The sequence below is a fragment of the Schistocerca cancellata genome, chromosome 3, assembly GCF_023864275.1.
Source record: "Schistocerca cancellata isolate TAMUIC-IGC-003103 chromosome 3, iqSchCanc2.1, whole genome shotgun sequence".
NCBI lineage: Eukaryota > Metazoa > Arthropoda > Insecta > Orthoptera > Acrididae > Schistocerca > Schistocerca cancellata.
This window is the reverse complement of record NC_064628.1, coordinates 912,214,600-912,229,794: the sequence shown is the minus strand read 5'-3', so window position 1 is coordinate 912,229,794 and position 15,195 is coordinate 912,214,600. Positions and strand designations below refer to the sequence as shown.

The 15,195-nt window shown below is 38.9% G+C and overlaps 1 protein-coding gene across 1 annotated transcript in view; it reads left to right on the top strand.

Annotated features, from left to right (window-relative positions):
- Positions 1 to 9,761, top strand: part of LOC126175985 (inositol hexakisphosphate kinase 3-like) — an 89,651-nt gene extending 79,890 nt beyond the window's left edge. The window contains exon 6 of the mRNA XM_049923092.1: positions 7,115 to 9,761. Coding sequence (XP_049779049.1) covers positions 7,115 to 7,522 — 408 coding nt within the window. The 3' untranslated portion in view covers positions 7,523 to 9,761. The remainder of the gene's footprint in view (positions 1 to 7,114) is intronic.
- Positions 9,762 to 15,195: the final 5,434 nt, after the last annotated feature.

Genomic DNA, 15,195 nt, shown 5'->3' with positions numbered 1-15,195 from the left:
GGCCTTAGGTGACTACCAGTCAAGGCTGAGTTGCAAAACACCCTTAACATCTGTAAAGGCATGGTTACCTGTTCTGATATAAAGGAAATGGACCCTGCAGAGTTACGTGAAGAATGGAAAAATGTTGGCATTATGGAAGTGCAGAGCTATAAGATGAGAGTAAATAGTTCATTGGAAAAATCTGCAACACTTATTTTAACATTTAGCATTCCAGATTTACCTAAACACATCCTGACAGGCTATATCTGTCCTAAAGTTTGCCCGTTTGTTCTGAATACAATGGATGGGCTATGTGTGGAAATTGTGGAGGCTCAGCTCATGAATCAGGCAATTCTTGTACACTTTCTCTGAAATGTGTAAACTGATCCAGTGATTATCCAGTATGGAGCAGAAAGTTGAGCACAAGCACTTGTCATTGTACCTGTGTGGGAAAAGCTAAACTTGAACCAGAAATCGTTCAGAAGCCATCGGTGGTAGGCTTACAGAAGAGTATTAAGCTGTCCCCTTAACCCAAGAAACCAGCTGCTCTAAAAATAGTTCAAAGTTGAAAAATGTGGCAGTTAAATCTTTGGATCGGTGAGCTCTCTCCATCTCAGATGGGGACTTTACTCTTGAGAATATGGATCTCCACATGGAGGAACCAGAGAGCTGGGCACTGTCTAATGTTCCACGTGACCTCCCGGGTAAATCAGCACCTCAGAGGGAGAAAGGCAAGACCAACTATCACTGATTAATGGCTCCCACAGGAACTACCATGTTGCAGTGGAATTTAAATGGATACTGATAACACTTGAAAGAATTACAGCTCCTGATCCAGGAGCAACCATTTTGTGTATGCTTACAAGAAACTCATTTTGAAGTCACTGACACATCTGCATTAAGGGGTTACCATCCCTACAGGAAGGACAATACTACTGGAGACAGGGCTAAAGATGGTGTGGGTGTTTTCATTGATGACAGATGCCACTCCTCTCCTGTTCCTCTTGCCACAGCCATGCAAGCAGTTGCCGTGAAACTTCTAGCACCATTTAACATCATAGTGTGCACTTTACATATTCCTCCTCGTGATCCTTTGGATCAGACACACAGACAGAACTCTTCCAGGCACTCCAACACCATTCCTCCTTGTGGGAGACTTCAGTGCACATAGTGCACTGTTAGGCTCGGCTACGACTTGCTCCTGTGGTCAAATTATCGACCAACTTGTACATTTTGAGAATATCTGCCTTTTGAACTTGGGTCTGATGACACATTTTCCCACAGCTATAGGGTCTTTTTCAGCTATTGACCTTTGTTATTTCTGCTCTCCATAACAATTTACATTGCAGTGACAACTTCCCAGTGTGGGATCTGTCAGTAGACTCATACAGTGACTGACAGGAGACCATGAAGACAGATGATTCAAAGGGCAAATTGGTTGCAGTACAGTCAACAAGCTATTTTTGAACAAAAGGATTGTGCACAGGAGACAGTGCCCCATATTACTTGTAACACCCAGCAGGCTGCTGCCAGTGTCCATCCCTCAGTGTAACAATCGCATCAGACAATGGCCTGTACCTTGGTGCAGTGATGGCTGTCACTTGGCAATAAGAGCCAGATGAACAGCTCTGCAGAATTTCAAACACCACTCAACTACAAAAAACCTTCATGCTGTCAGATCTGTGAGAGCACGTGCAAGGCAAGTGATAAAAGAATGGAAGAGGGATTCCTGGAAGGAATTCACAACTTCCATTAATCAGTTCACTTCCACTGCCCAAGTTTGGGAATCAATAAGGTGGATTTCACTCAAGGACAGAACATGTCCCCTCACAGCCTTGTCAAGAAATGGGGTCTTGGTGGACACTCCTAAAGACATAGCTCAGGTTTTAGCTGAACACTTTATTGCAGTCACTGCATCATCCAGACAAGCTCCTGCATTTCAGATGTTCTGTAGGACTGCGGAGAAGAGGAAGCTCCATTTCTTCTCGAATATAATGAGGAGGTCCACAACCTTCCATTCTCTGTATGGGAACTGGAAGCAGCTCTGTCCACGACCAGAGACACTGCTCCATGACCTGATGAGATTTGTTATGCCATTCTCCAACATCAGTCCCCTGAAGCGAAAGGACAGCTCCTCTCTTGTTTCAATCAGATCTGGTTTGATGGACGGTATTCCACAACTTGGAAGGAGGCAATATTAATCCCATTATGGAAATCGGGCAAGGACCATAGCATCCCTAACAGTTACCAGAGTGTACCACTTAACAGTTGCATGGGTAAGACCCTTGAACGCATGGTCACATGCTGCCTTGCTGGTTGTTTGAATCCCGAGGTCACTGGAGCCACTCCCAGTATGGTTTCAGGTGCTGCCGTTACACCCTTGTCAAATTAATACTACTGGAGAAGGTGATGCAGGAATCCTTCTTACACCAAAAATAATTAGTTTGTGTGTTTTTTGACCTCAAAAAGGCATATGACACTACTTGCAGATATAACATCCTTTGCCAACTTCATGAGTGGGGGTTACGTGGACTTCTTCCATTTCCTATGCAGTCAGGCAGGAGCCTTGTCAAATGCTCTTTCTTTGTGGATGACTTCGCAGTCTTCTACTTTTTCTCCAATCTTACAGTGACAATGAGACAGCTACAGCCGACCATCAGGAGGCTGGAAACCTGGGCCAAGACAATTGGTTCTGTGGTTCTCATCGGAGAAGGCTACATTTCTCAATTTTAACTGTGCTTGTTGAAGTTTTAACGAACCAGTGCTCACAATGGAGGACAATATTGTACATTTTCAGGAAGCTGTGTGCATTTTAGGTTTATTATTTGACTCAAAAATAACTTTGCTCCCATACCTGAAAGACCTATGAACAAAGGACTTCCAGTAATTGAATATTTTAAAATGCCTTAGCTGAAGAGCATGGGAAGTCACATCATGCCTCCTGCAGTTTTATAAGACTTTTTTTAATCATGTTAAGATTTATGGATCAGTTCATATTTTCTACCTCAAGATGTTAGGCAGTGTCTGCCATGGGGCATTTGTGTATCGACTGGAGCCTTTTGGACCTGCTCAGTTCAGAGTCTGTGTGCAGAGGCTGGTGAACCACCACTCTGGATTCAGCAATATATCCTTTTGGCTCAACAGACACTGAGAAACTTGGTGTCACTTCAGTTATTGGCATTTAGTGCAGTGGTCCAACCCAGCTTTGAATTGCTGTGCAGGAATTGACCCCATGTGACCACGCCATTAGAGATACATGCTACTGACTGTCTCAAGGATCTGGATCTATCAGACCTCTTAATACACAGTCAGGGATGGAATACGTTGCCTGCCTTAGTGTCTTAAAAGGCCCAAAGTGATTTTAAGCATGATGTGGTATAAGAAAACTTTTACTCCAGATTATGTCTTTATAACTTTGTTTTCTTCGATTTTAAGAACCTACCACAATTTTATCATTGTTTATACAGATGAATCCCAGCAAGAGAATGTCCTCAGTTGTTCCACTTTATTCCCTGACAGGGTTGTCAAAGTGCATCTTCTGGAATAATTTACAAATTATGATGCTGAGTTGTAGGCATTATGGTGGAACTAGAGGATTCACAGAAATCACTGTACAAGGTTTCTTGTCTGTTCTGACTCACTTTGTGTACTACAAACACCTCACCAAATGTGTCCAGTAGACCAGCTGTTTCAGCTCATACACAACTCCTTACATCAGCTCCAACACCATGGCAAGGGGATGATCTTTACCTTGGTACATCAGGATAGAGGGAAACGACATGGACAAAGCAGCCAAGGAAGCATGTTGGGATGGTGTTGTCTGCCAGTGTCCCATCCTGTTGCATGCCAGCATCTCATTTTCTGACATATGCATTATGCGCCAGTGGGAGACCGAATGGTTGAAGGCGACAGTAAACAAACTGTGATCGCTCAAATTGACCTCATAGGCATGGCGGATCTCATGTCACTCTCGCTGCTGGAAGGAGTTTCTGTTTACCAGAGTGCACATCGGACATAGGCCTTTAACACATGGCTTCCTCCTATGGTGGGAGGATCCACCATCATGTGAGGTTTGTGGTGTGCCACTTTCAGTTCGGCATATTTTGGCAACATGTGTCTTATATACTGACATCAAGGCATCCCTCAGTCTCGATGGAGATCTGTCCCCCTTCCTCACCAATACAAGTTCCAGTGTTGCAAGAGTGGTGAATTTCTGTGAACAGTCAGGTCTCATCCCTAAACTCGTGAGGAATGGTGGCAGACATTAATGCATTATAAACTGCTCCACATGTGGGGACAGCTTTTCTCCCCCCCCCCCCCCCCCCCTCCCATCCCCATGAGATTAGCATGCTGACTTTTCATCAGGGCACTGATGACCATGATGTTGAGCACCCCTCACCTAAGATCATCGTCAAGATCATCAAGGAAAGTGGCACGAGATTCGGAATAAAACCATGTGAAATTTGAAACTTCCTGGCAGATTAAAACTGTGTGACGGACCGAGACTCGAACTCGGGACCTTTGCCTTTCACGGGCAAGTGCTCTACCAACTGAGCTACCCAAGTACAGCTCGCGCCCCATCCTCACAGCTTTAATTCTGCCAGTATCTCGTCTCCTACCTTCCAAACTTCACAGAAGTTCTCCTACGAACCTTGCAGAACTAGCACTCCTGGAAGAAAGGATATTGCGGAGACATGGCTTAGCCACAGCCTGGGGATGTTTCTAGAATGAAATTTTCACTCTACAGCAGAGTGTGTGCTGATATGAAACTTCCTAGCAGATTAAAACTGTGTGCCGGACCGAGACTCGAACTCGGGACCTTTGCCTTCTAAGCCATGTCTCCGCAATATCCTTTCTTCCAGGAGTGCTAGTTCTGCAAGGTTTGCAGGAGAGCTTCTGTGAAGTTCGGAAGGTAGGAGATGAGATATTGGCGGAATTAAAGCTGTGAGGATGGGGCGTGAGTCGTGCTTGGGTAGCTCAGTTGGAAGAGCACTTGCCCGCGAAAGGCAAAGGTCCTGAGTTCGAGTCTCGGTCTGGCACACAGTTTTAATTTGCCAGGAAGCTTCATATCAGCGCACACTCCGCTGTAGAGTGAAAATTTCATTCATGTGAAATTTAAGTGGGAGACTGTATTTAGAGGTTCCAAAAATGTTTGAGAGGTCAACCTCACTGTGAGTCCTTGTGGCAGAGTTGTCATTGATGTATTAAAACAGACCAGGGGTTGAAGACTTATGGATTCCAGGAAAGCTGCCACGAAGCTACCCTTGAAAAGGTTGACATAGGAAGAAGCAATCTTGGCTCCCATGACTGTGCCCATGATCTGTTTGTTTGTGTATGCTTCTCAAAGGTAAAGCAGTTGTTTGTAAGTATAAAGTTAATATATGCAGGAAAGGAATCATACGTTTGGAAACAAGTGGGTGCTGGTTAAGGTATTGTTCAGCAGTAGACCATTTACATGGGGGATGTTGGTGTAGAGGGAGGTTGCAATGACAAGCAAGTTGTGAAAAGGGTACAGATTTCAGACAATCTAGGAAGTGGTTGGTGTCTTTAATATAGGAGAGGAGTCTTGGTACTGTAGGTTGCAGTTATTGATCAAATAAGGCAGATAAACATTCAGTAGGTGCACTGAAGCCAGCAACTAAGGGACAATGAGGGTGATTGGGTTTGTGGATCTTAAGAATGTAAAAGGTGGGAGTGTATGGTTTGCGTGGGATAAGGAGTTCTATGAATTGAAGTGTTAGTGTTTATGAGGGATTGTAGATCAGTTTGTATCACAGGGATGAGATTTCAATGACAGGTGCTGTAAGTGGAGGTGTCGGACAGCTGGCACAGACTCTTACTCACATACTTCTGTTGGTCAAGTATGACAGTAGTAGATCTCTTGTGTGCCGGGAGGATAATGGTGGATTCATCAGTTTTTAGGTAACAAAACACCCGGAGTTCTGTAGAGGGCAGGTTAGTGACATCTCATGGAGACCTGAGAAAGGTTTGTGTATATGTAGATGTAAACAGTTGTAAAATTACTTGAAATGGAACAAGCATATAAGGCTGGTTCTACGGAAGGCAAATAGTTGATTTTTGTTTGTTGGGAGAATTATAGGTAAGTGCAGTTCATCTATAAAGGAGGCCATGTACAGAACACTATTGCAAGCCGTTCTTGACTACTACTACTACTAGTGTTCCTGGGATACCAGATTAAGCAGTTCATAGGCATTCTGCTGGATTTGGATAGGTTTGATTAACACACAATGCTTGGAAAACATAACAATGCTTAAGGTTAACAGATGAGATTACACTTCTGGAAAATACTAAGGAAGACATTGAAATATTTGAATAATTGAGTGGAATGGACAGGCTGCTTAGCACTGCTTTTGGATCAATGTTTGAAAGCCTTGAGGAGATGCAGAAAGTAAAAGCATCAAAATTTGGTATAATGTGATAGTGAGACTTTCTATGTAGGGAGAATGGTGAAGCAGCATCATGAAGACAAAGCGAATGTCAAGGGCATGCAGACGTATACAAAGGAATGTGCAGTCAGTGAGAGGAATCTACCATCATTGACTTTGGCTTGGAGATAAAGAAAAACATACATTTTGAAGACAGTGCTTTAAGGATGTTCGGATACTCACATTGGGCCTTGATGCTCTAATTTCCTGTTTATTATCTGATTAACTAAATGCTCTTTTTTATGGTTGATTTCATGCATTCTGACTATGCATGACACCATTCCATTGTTTGGTTTTCATTTATACTTTTATGCTTTTCGTAAAAAAAAAAAAAAAAAAAAAAAAAAAAAAAAAAAAAAAAAAAAAAAAACCATTGTCCTCATGAAAGTATTTCTTCCCATGCTTGCTTTTCTGCATTTTCGTCTTGTAGCCATTTCATCTTTAATGCACAAACACAGGATAGAAGGAGCCAGATGACTTTAGGTTGAGTATCATCTTTTATTGTAGACTGTCTTCCAAATGTAAAGAAAGTAAGTTAATTTTGCCTGTCTGTTGTAATATCATTTGAAGATAACATTATTTATGTTTTAAACTGCTACTTTTTATGATGGTTTGTACCATATTTATAATTTTTGATATTTGGACTATATTTTGCTGCTGTGGCATCTCAATTTTTATTTAAATTTTAGGGGAAGATGAAGTTTGATTTTGAAATAAGGTCATTGCAAAATTCTGCAGTACGGCAGGAAGAAGAAAAAACTGCTTTTATGCAGGGTAGCCGAAGAAGTTCTAGTGTTGAACTATTGGATCGCCCATTGAAAGAGCTTACAACAGATGAAGTTGGTATAGTCCATCGTAGGTGCAGTAGTGTGGGACTTTTTGATGATGCAGCACTTCAGTCGCCATTGCCTTCACCGAGACCACCTGTCACAACTGTTGCGGAGCCTTCAATAGATGTTCGAATAATAGACTTTGCACATTCTACTCATAAAGGCATGGACAACCCTGTTATTTACTCTGGTCCTGATCGGGGCTTTCTATTTGGCCTTGAAAATATGATTTCCATTTTGAAAGGGATTGAAAGAGATCATGGATAGACATTGATTGTTTATAGACAATTCACTGTTCACATGTGGTATGATTAAAAAAAGTGGAAGTACTCCTTGACAACCAAAGGCCACATTTGGAGGTTTTTTTTTAGAAACACATTAAGTGCATTTTATCACTGACAGTAAGTTGATGTCTGTGGTTTTCTAGTCAGTTTAATTTTATACACTGTTTTGCAATAACCCGTAGAACCAGTTGTGGTGATGAATTTTGTGCATAGTAGTGAATGTGGAATTGTTTCATGGGTGCATGTCTCAAAATATTATATGATCTTCCATTTTTAAATTTTGTTTACAGTTCTGTGTTATGTATTTGTATTGTGGATTGTACAGCTGACTAGCTTACCAAGTGTTATTTTTAGATGATATTTTAATTTTACAACAAATTACATTCTGAATATATTGTAATTATTTTATAACACAATCTAGCTAGCAAAATTGAAAGTTCAGAATCTCTTTGTTTATTGCTTACATGGAGGGACAATTGTAGCTAGTTGAATAATTTGGAAAGAGTCATAATTTTATTTTTATGTGATATTGACTGTACTTTATGATTAAAAAAAGAGCAGAACTCTTTTATCTGTTTCATAGGCAAGTAAGTACACAAAATGCCTTTATCAGTAATATTTTGATATTGTGTTTCTATGGGGTTACATTCCTTACAAGAAAGTGTATTGGGCTGGATATTGTGAATGAGCTGCATAATGAAACGTCATGAAACAGTGAGAAACGTCTGGTGTGAGAGACTGACCTCAGTTAAGAGTTGACCCTTGGAGAAATGCAGCTTTCCATATTATTAGTTACCCAGTTGTATGTGATATTAACTGTGACAAAAATATATTATAAAATTAAGATAATACATTTCCATGCTATTCATGTGCACATCAGAATATTGAGTAATTGAAAGGTAACTATAGATTCCTATTTTCAGGCAGCACTATTTTCTTACATCCTATCACATTCACCATGGTTCACCTCTTGTTCTGTGCACAGTACTCACAAAAATGTAACTGTCTAATTATAATTATTGTAATCATTGTTAGCCAAACGACATATGAACTTTTTGCTTTTACTGTGGTACCTTTTTCCAGGTATTTTCTATATAATAAAGTGTATTATCACTTAATTATGATCTCATACCTCGTAGCTTATAGTTCCTCATTTTGACTTCTGTGTGGCAATGATCTGACATGGAAATATTGAAATAAGATCTTGGTTTACAGCCTCATGCTATGGAAATCATGCATACTATAGGGTGACCTTAAGTAAAAGTATGGAGGTGTGGCTTATATCGAGGTACTATATTTCTCTTAATTGCTCAATTTGATCTAGGCCTAGTGTTTGGGGCCACTCAAAGAATAGTGTAAACTGTTTTCTTTGAACAGTTCTGTGCATGACATGGGATTTGTAATCATGAAATATCACCATTGTGGTTGAATGCAACAAGTTTCATATGCACCATGTCTGGCAACCAGTCAGCTGTTACTCTGTGGTTCACGAGATGTACAAGTACTTGCCATGTAAACATGCACCTTAAAATCATTTGCACTGGCATTTAATATGGATACCATACATCAATGCTACTGGCCTGTTTGTTAAAGTGTCTATGTCAGTGTTCATTGATAATACACTGAGACTGTTGAGTGACAGGTAAAATCTGTTACAACTCTGTGTGTTATCTATGCTTTGACATTTGGAATATGTTGTGCAAATATCCATTGTGTGCTGCATCATCAGTTGCTCAATAGTGTGAATTTGTTGGCAGACATATAACCCACTTAAACCATCAGTCCACTCTTGTGCCATTGGTTCATTATTCACACATGCTGACATCAGTCTCAGTACATTTTTCCTCTTGACACCTCTCAAACACGTGACAACTGCACACATTTTTGGGGTCATGGAACTGCACCTTTGCACCTCCATAATCTGAACTTTGCCTAACACTGATGTATCCTTTCTTTAATCATCATGTTTGAATGCTAGTTGATTAGACATGCTGATCTGAGCTGAATGATTTCTGATGATGCATTGTGAACAACATGTGACCATACTGCAGGTTTAATGATAATTCTTTTGGTCCTACAAAGACTATGGATATGTTAGATTACATTCATCTTTTGCACTAACCTGTTCTAATCAAGGGTTTTGAGTGAGTTATTGTCTTTGCCACTATTCCATAGTTTATGCAATATTTGCTTAATTTTCCTTGTTCTACTTTGGAATGCCCCCCCCCCCCTTCTTTCATCATCTATAGTCCCCCAAAAAAAGGTAAAACCATAAAGGTCATTTCACCTTTAAGTCACTCTTAATTTTATAACAACTTGTAGTTTTGTAAAGTAATTGTCATATATATTCTGCCATGCGCTTCATAATAGTTTGCATAATGTGGATGTACATGGTTTTTCAGTTACCCTTGTAGTAACTGTCTGTTGTATCTTTCAGTTACAAGCTATTTTTAATAATTTGTTCATTGTCATAACTACTGATAGCATGTACCAATATGTAAAATTAATGGAAATAAGTTTTTAGCTGACTTTAAAATGAAATAATTTCTTTAGTATGTTATGACTTTATCTTTATTTCAGTGTTCTTGGTTACAGTGATGATTAGATGAACACATCATTATAACAAAAAAAAATTGTCTTTAGACTAATGTTGCTTCTAGCCTCTAATGCATTGGTCTGTATGAAAATGCTCTTTTATCACTGTTAAGAGATGCAAATGGTTGCCACATTAATAGAACAAGTGTGAAGCAGAAAAGAAAATAGTATGCTTCTAATGCTATGTGGCAATCAGTGAGCAAATTAGGTATAATGGAACATGAGATTATTGTGTGAACAGCAGAAAAGAAAAATCGGTTCAATCCACAATTAAATGTTACTTCCTTCAGTTGTAGTTGGATTGAAATGATAATGCTGCTGTTTCTCATTTATTAGGATTTCAATTAGTCAGAAAAGCTAGATCAACAAGTTTGTTGGTCTGGTCATTTTCTGCAGCAGCTATATGAACATTCATTAATAAACAAAACACCTAATTGCAGCAGGAAAAAAACATTTTCTTTAGAAATGATTTGCTAATTAAATATTCAGATGGAAGAAAAGAAACAATTTTCATCAGTTCTGTCACTACATATCATTTAACATAACTCTGCAATCTAATGTTGAGCCTTCCTGAGAGTTTGAAGCAAAATACGGTCAATAAATCCACTTCAATATGAATTTACTAATGTGTGTCTCCTACTCTTCCGCACCTCACACATGCTCTTCTGCACGTATCAGAAATTCAGTTTTCATTCTTGAAATCTTATAGTAGATTTCTTTTTGTTGTGCGCAAACACTGATGTAATGGTACAAAAACACACAGGCAAATATTGACTGAATGCATACAATTAATGCGTATTCACTATGCATCAACATGTTCCTCTTTGTTCTTAGAGCCTACATGACATGTTACTCCAAGAGTTTGGCTTTCTTCTTGGAAAAATAGGTTCAGGGCCTAAAATTTCACATGTTCCCTAAACTAAAAGATGTGGGTAATGTTCTTAGTGGGTATTTTATTGCGGTTCTTGTGTACTAAAATGAGTTCATGACAGTATTTTCAGATGAAAAAAATAATTGAACAACACAAACAACTTATTAAGTTATTGGGAATTTTTCTAGAATTCCCAAAGTTCAGCCATTTCTTGGAAAGATGGTTTCTCACAAAAGAACAAATGTGAAAAGACATGTCATCTCAGTATATTATAGTTTACAATTTCTGATTTAGTGGCAATTAAATTATTTGCTCTCTAATATTATGATCTGGTCTTTCAGAATAGGCTACTAGGATTCAGTTCCAGCATACTATATATACTGTAAATATACAAACGGATTAGGAACACATCAAGTTACCATGAAATAGGTATATAGAGTGTAAACAGGCTATTTATGCTTGATTGTTGTCAAGAGTAACTGCTGGACAAGATCCTTACAAATGATGGGAAGCTACATGGTTTAACATACATCCTCCATTTTCAACAATTCATATGTGAAATGTGTAACTTTATAGTATCGTTAAAAATTTCAAAAAGCATTGTGTGGAAACATTTAGGCTGTCAGTAGGTCATTCTTAGTTGTATCCTTCTTAACAAGGATGCTAATCCAGCAAGCTTTGCAGGAGAACTTGTGTGATAGGTGGAAATGTTGGAGAGCAGTAGACCTACTGAAAGGCTTTGTTGATTCCATCAATAGATGTATACAAACTGTAGAACACTGCCCAGAGAGGGTGGCAGTTCAGGTCCCAAGTCACCTGGAAGTTTTGTTACAATGCACTCTTCATTGCAGAGTAAAAGTTGCATTCAAGGACGAAATCTTAAGTTTTCTGCATATCTTTTTCATGTCCTTGCCACATAGTAAAAATATTGATGTTTTCAGTTGTTGGTTGGATATCATGCTTCGTATCTTAAAAATGTGATATGTGTGATACTGTTAAGGTAAAGGTATCTCACACAACCAGTAGATTTGGTTCATATTTGGCATGTCATTAGTGTATAACTTAAAATGAGACTCTTTGCTATTATAGCCGAACACCCCTCTAGTTTTGAGAAAAACACCCAAAGTTCCTGATGCATGGATGACTCACAATTGACAGGATCAATAGATAATTGGAAAAATGGGCATTTTTCATTATCACATATGGAATCCGGAAATCATATTTTCCTAGAAACTGTGGAAAGCAGCCATTAAGACAGTTGATTATGTACCAATAAGGGGAACACTATACAGGGTGTCCCAGCTATCTTGTCCACCCAAAATATCTCTGAAACAATAACAGCTATTGGAAAACGACTTTCACCCGTATCAATGTAGGTCTGGGGCCCATGAATGTACATATTTGGAAACATTCTAAAACGAAAGCATATGTGTTTTTTAACACAAACTTATGTTTTTTTAAATGGACCTCCTATATTTTTTCTTCAGCAATCCATAGCATGACAAAGCACATACACAATGGCATTGATTGCATCACAATGTTCCCATTACATCCCGAGATATTAAGACACGAAGTTGACGCTTGAAACACCCGACATGCGCTGCTAGCGCCGTCCTGAGGCTCAGGCATGAACCCCATGCTGCCCGTAATCGCGATGTGATTTACATGTGTAATCCTGCATTAACGTCGTACATTCCTGACCACCAGATGCTTCTTTATGGTGAGGTGATGCACAGATCTTTATTTTGAGGTTTCAAAATGCAAGGTGCCTCTGAAAACCCAGCAGGAATTGTGCAACTGCACAGACAATTCATGATTAACTTTCAGTGCCAATTTTTCAGGTAATGTTATCATATGCATTATATGCATTAAAATTAATTCCTTTAAAAGAAATATTTTAAAATGTAAATTAAAACTGTTTTCCACCAAATCTTTGGAACAAATGATATAGTTGCAGGAAGACTGCATTAACTAGATGTTCTTTGTAGCAAGAGTATATTTGCTTTGAATGTATGACATGTGTACTATCCATGTAGCTGTTTAAATGAAATTGAGGACATATAACAGACTGAGTGAAAGAGCCATTGTACGACAACCAGAATTAAAGTTTTAATTCACTAGAAGTAAAAGTCATTTGTGAAATTTGCCTACCTTATTATTCCTTATTAACTCTCCTGTTTCTACCAATTTTGAAGTGGCAAGAATACATACGAAGGAAAAAATTGCAGAATGCATTTGAGAATTGAACACAGGTTCTCTGCTTCCCAGCCAGGTACCTTGGTCAATTTGCCAGTGGTGCTTCTGTTGAGCAGTGTTTACCTTATGGGTTCAGAAGCAGCAGTTGTAACAATTTCTTGGAAAAGACACATTTGCGAACTCAACATACGATGTTGGAAAAATGCTGTCAATTTTGAGTTGATTGTGCAATTTGTATTTTAGGGGTGGCTTTCTGGAAAAATGGAGGGGTGCTGAGCCAAAGTATCTTAGTCTGTCATTAAAGGTTGTAAAGCTGACCTGCCAAATATGAACCTAATTGGTTGATCGTGTCTGATGCCTTCCACCGTATAACAGGAAATTATAAAAGTTGTAAAACATATTTGATGATGTGTTCCAGGTGCAGCTCATCAGAATATTTCTTTTGTTGCAAATGATCTTAACAGGATGTTACAAAATTTTAATAAAACAAATATGAAAGTAGGAGTTTAGTGACCTAATACACGAGCAATGATGTGTGTTCAAAATTTACATAATGGTCACAGGCCTCCTGCGGGACTTAAGTGTTGTAGCTTAAGATAACCGTTTTCTTTTGATGGCTTATTTTGCTTTGCTGGATACTCATTTTCTTTAAATTCAATTCTATTTTAAAATACATATGTGGTGTTTGTTCTTTCAAACTTGTACAAGAGAACAGACACCACATATATAATTAAGTCAAGGCTGGTCAATGATCGCTTTAGTGCAGATGCACACAATGCTGAAACTCTTAGGGAATCAGCCAAACACAATGAGTAATGAGGATAATGGGCAGGGACACTACATCAGTAGTGTGTAGATAAGTTGAAAATTTAGGTCTAACAGGAGGCATGCTAGGGTAGTCAGTGCAGTTTCAATGACCGCTGTGTCCGGATGGCTCAGTGGTCAGAGCATCTGCCTAGTGAGCGGGAGACCAGGGTTTGAACCCCGATCTTGCACAAATTTTCAACTTCCCCATTGATGTAAATCAATGTCCACTAGCAGCTAAATGTCATTAATTCCTTTGTGTCTCCATTTTAAAATGTCTGTGTACTGTGCGATTTTCAGGACTTGTCTTATCTTCACAAAAATTTCCAACTTTTCATTGTAATCAATTCTGGTGAAATCCTTACATCTGGAATAATAGGATCTAATTTATTTAACAATGAGAAATTAGGATTTGAATCGAAGGTTTACTACACAACCTTTTACTAGAGCAGTATACTGTAGATCTAATTTTGATGATAAAACTTTGTCACCCAAAAAAATTCAAACACGTGACAAGCTTTTAACCTTAGCAAGAAAGATGAAGTGAATGGGAATTACTGTTTCTGTACTGTTGTCTCCCAGTTTTTACTGATAAACGACCAACCTGGTTACCTTGAAGATGAGGAAAACAAAGGATGGAAAATAACTAACTGAGAGAATAGGTAACATAGACATTCTAGCTACATAGACATTGTAGCTACTTTTTTTGCACTGTAGTACTGATGAACATGACTTTTTGCTATTCTTTTGTTGACAGGAATATGATTCAGGATTTTTACACACCTCACATGTTTGTTTACTTTCCTATGAAACTGCCATTTGAGAGTGCCTGTTAAGTGTCTTGCCATTACTCAAGATAGCCATCTTCATTCAATTATCTGTTCTATCATTCATACACTTTCTGAAATACCCTTTTTCCAAATTTTGTTTTTAATTGCTTCATTCATCATGCCACTGTGTTCACATTTCAATTGTCATGCTATTTCCAATCGCTTCCCTGAATGAGAACAGTAAAACTTATTCATTATATGTCAATCCCCCCCCCCCCCTCTCTCTCTCTCTCTCTCTCTCTCTGTCTCTGTGTGTGTGTGTGTGTGTGTGTGTGTGTGTGTGTGTGTGTGTGTGTGTGTGTTTTTTTTTTTTTCTATTTTTCTTTCTTGTAACCTGTCCTTTTCAGGTGGTGCAGATAT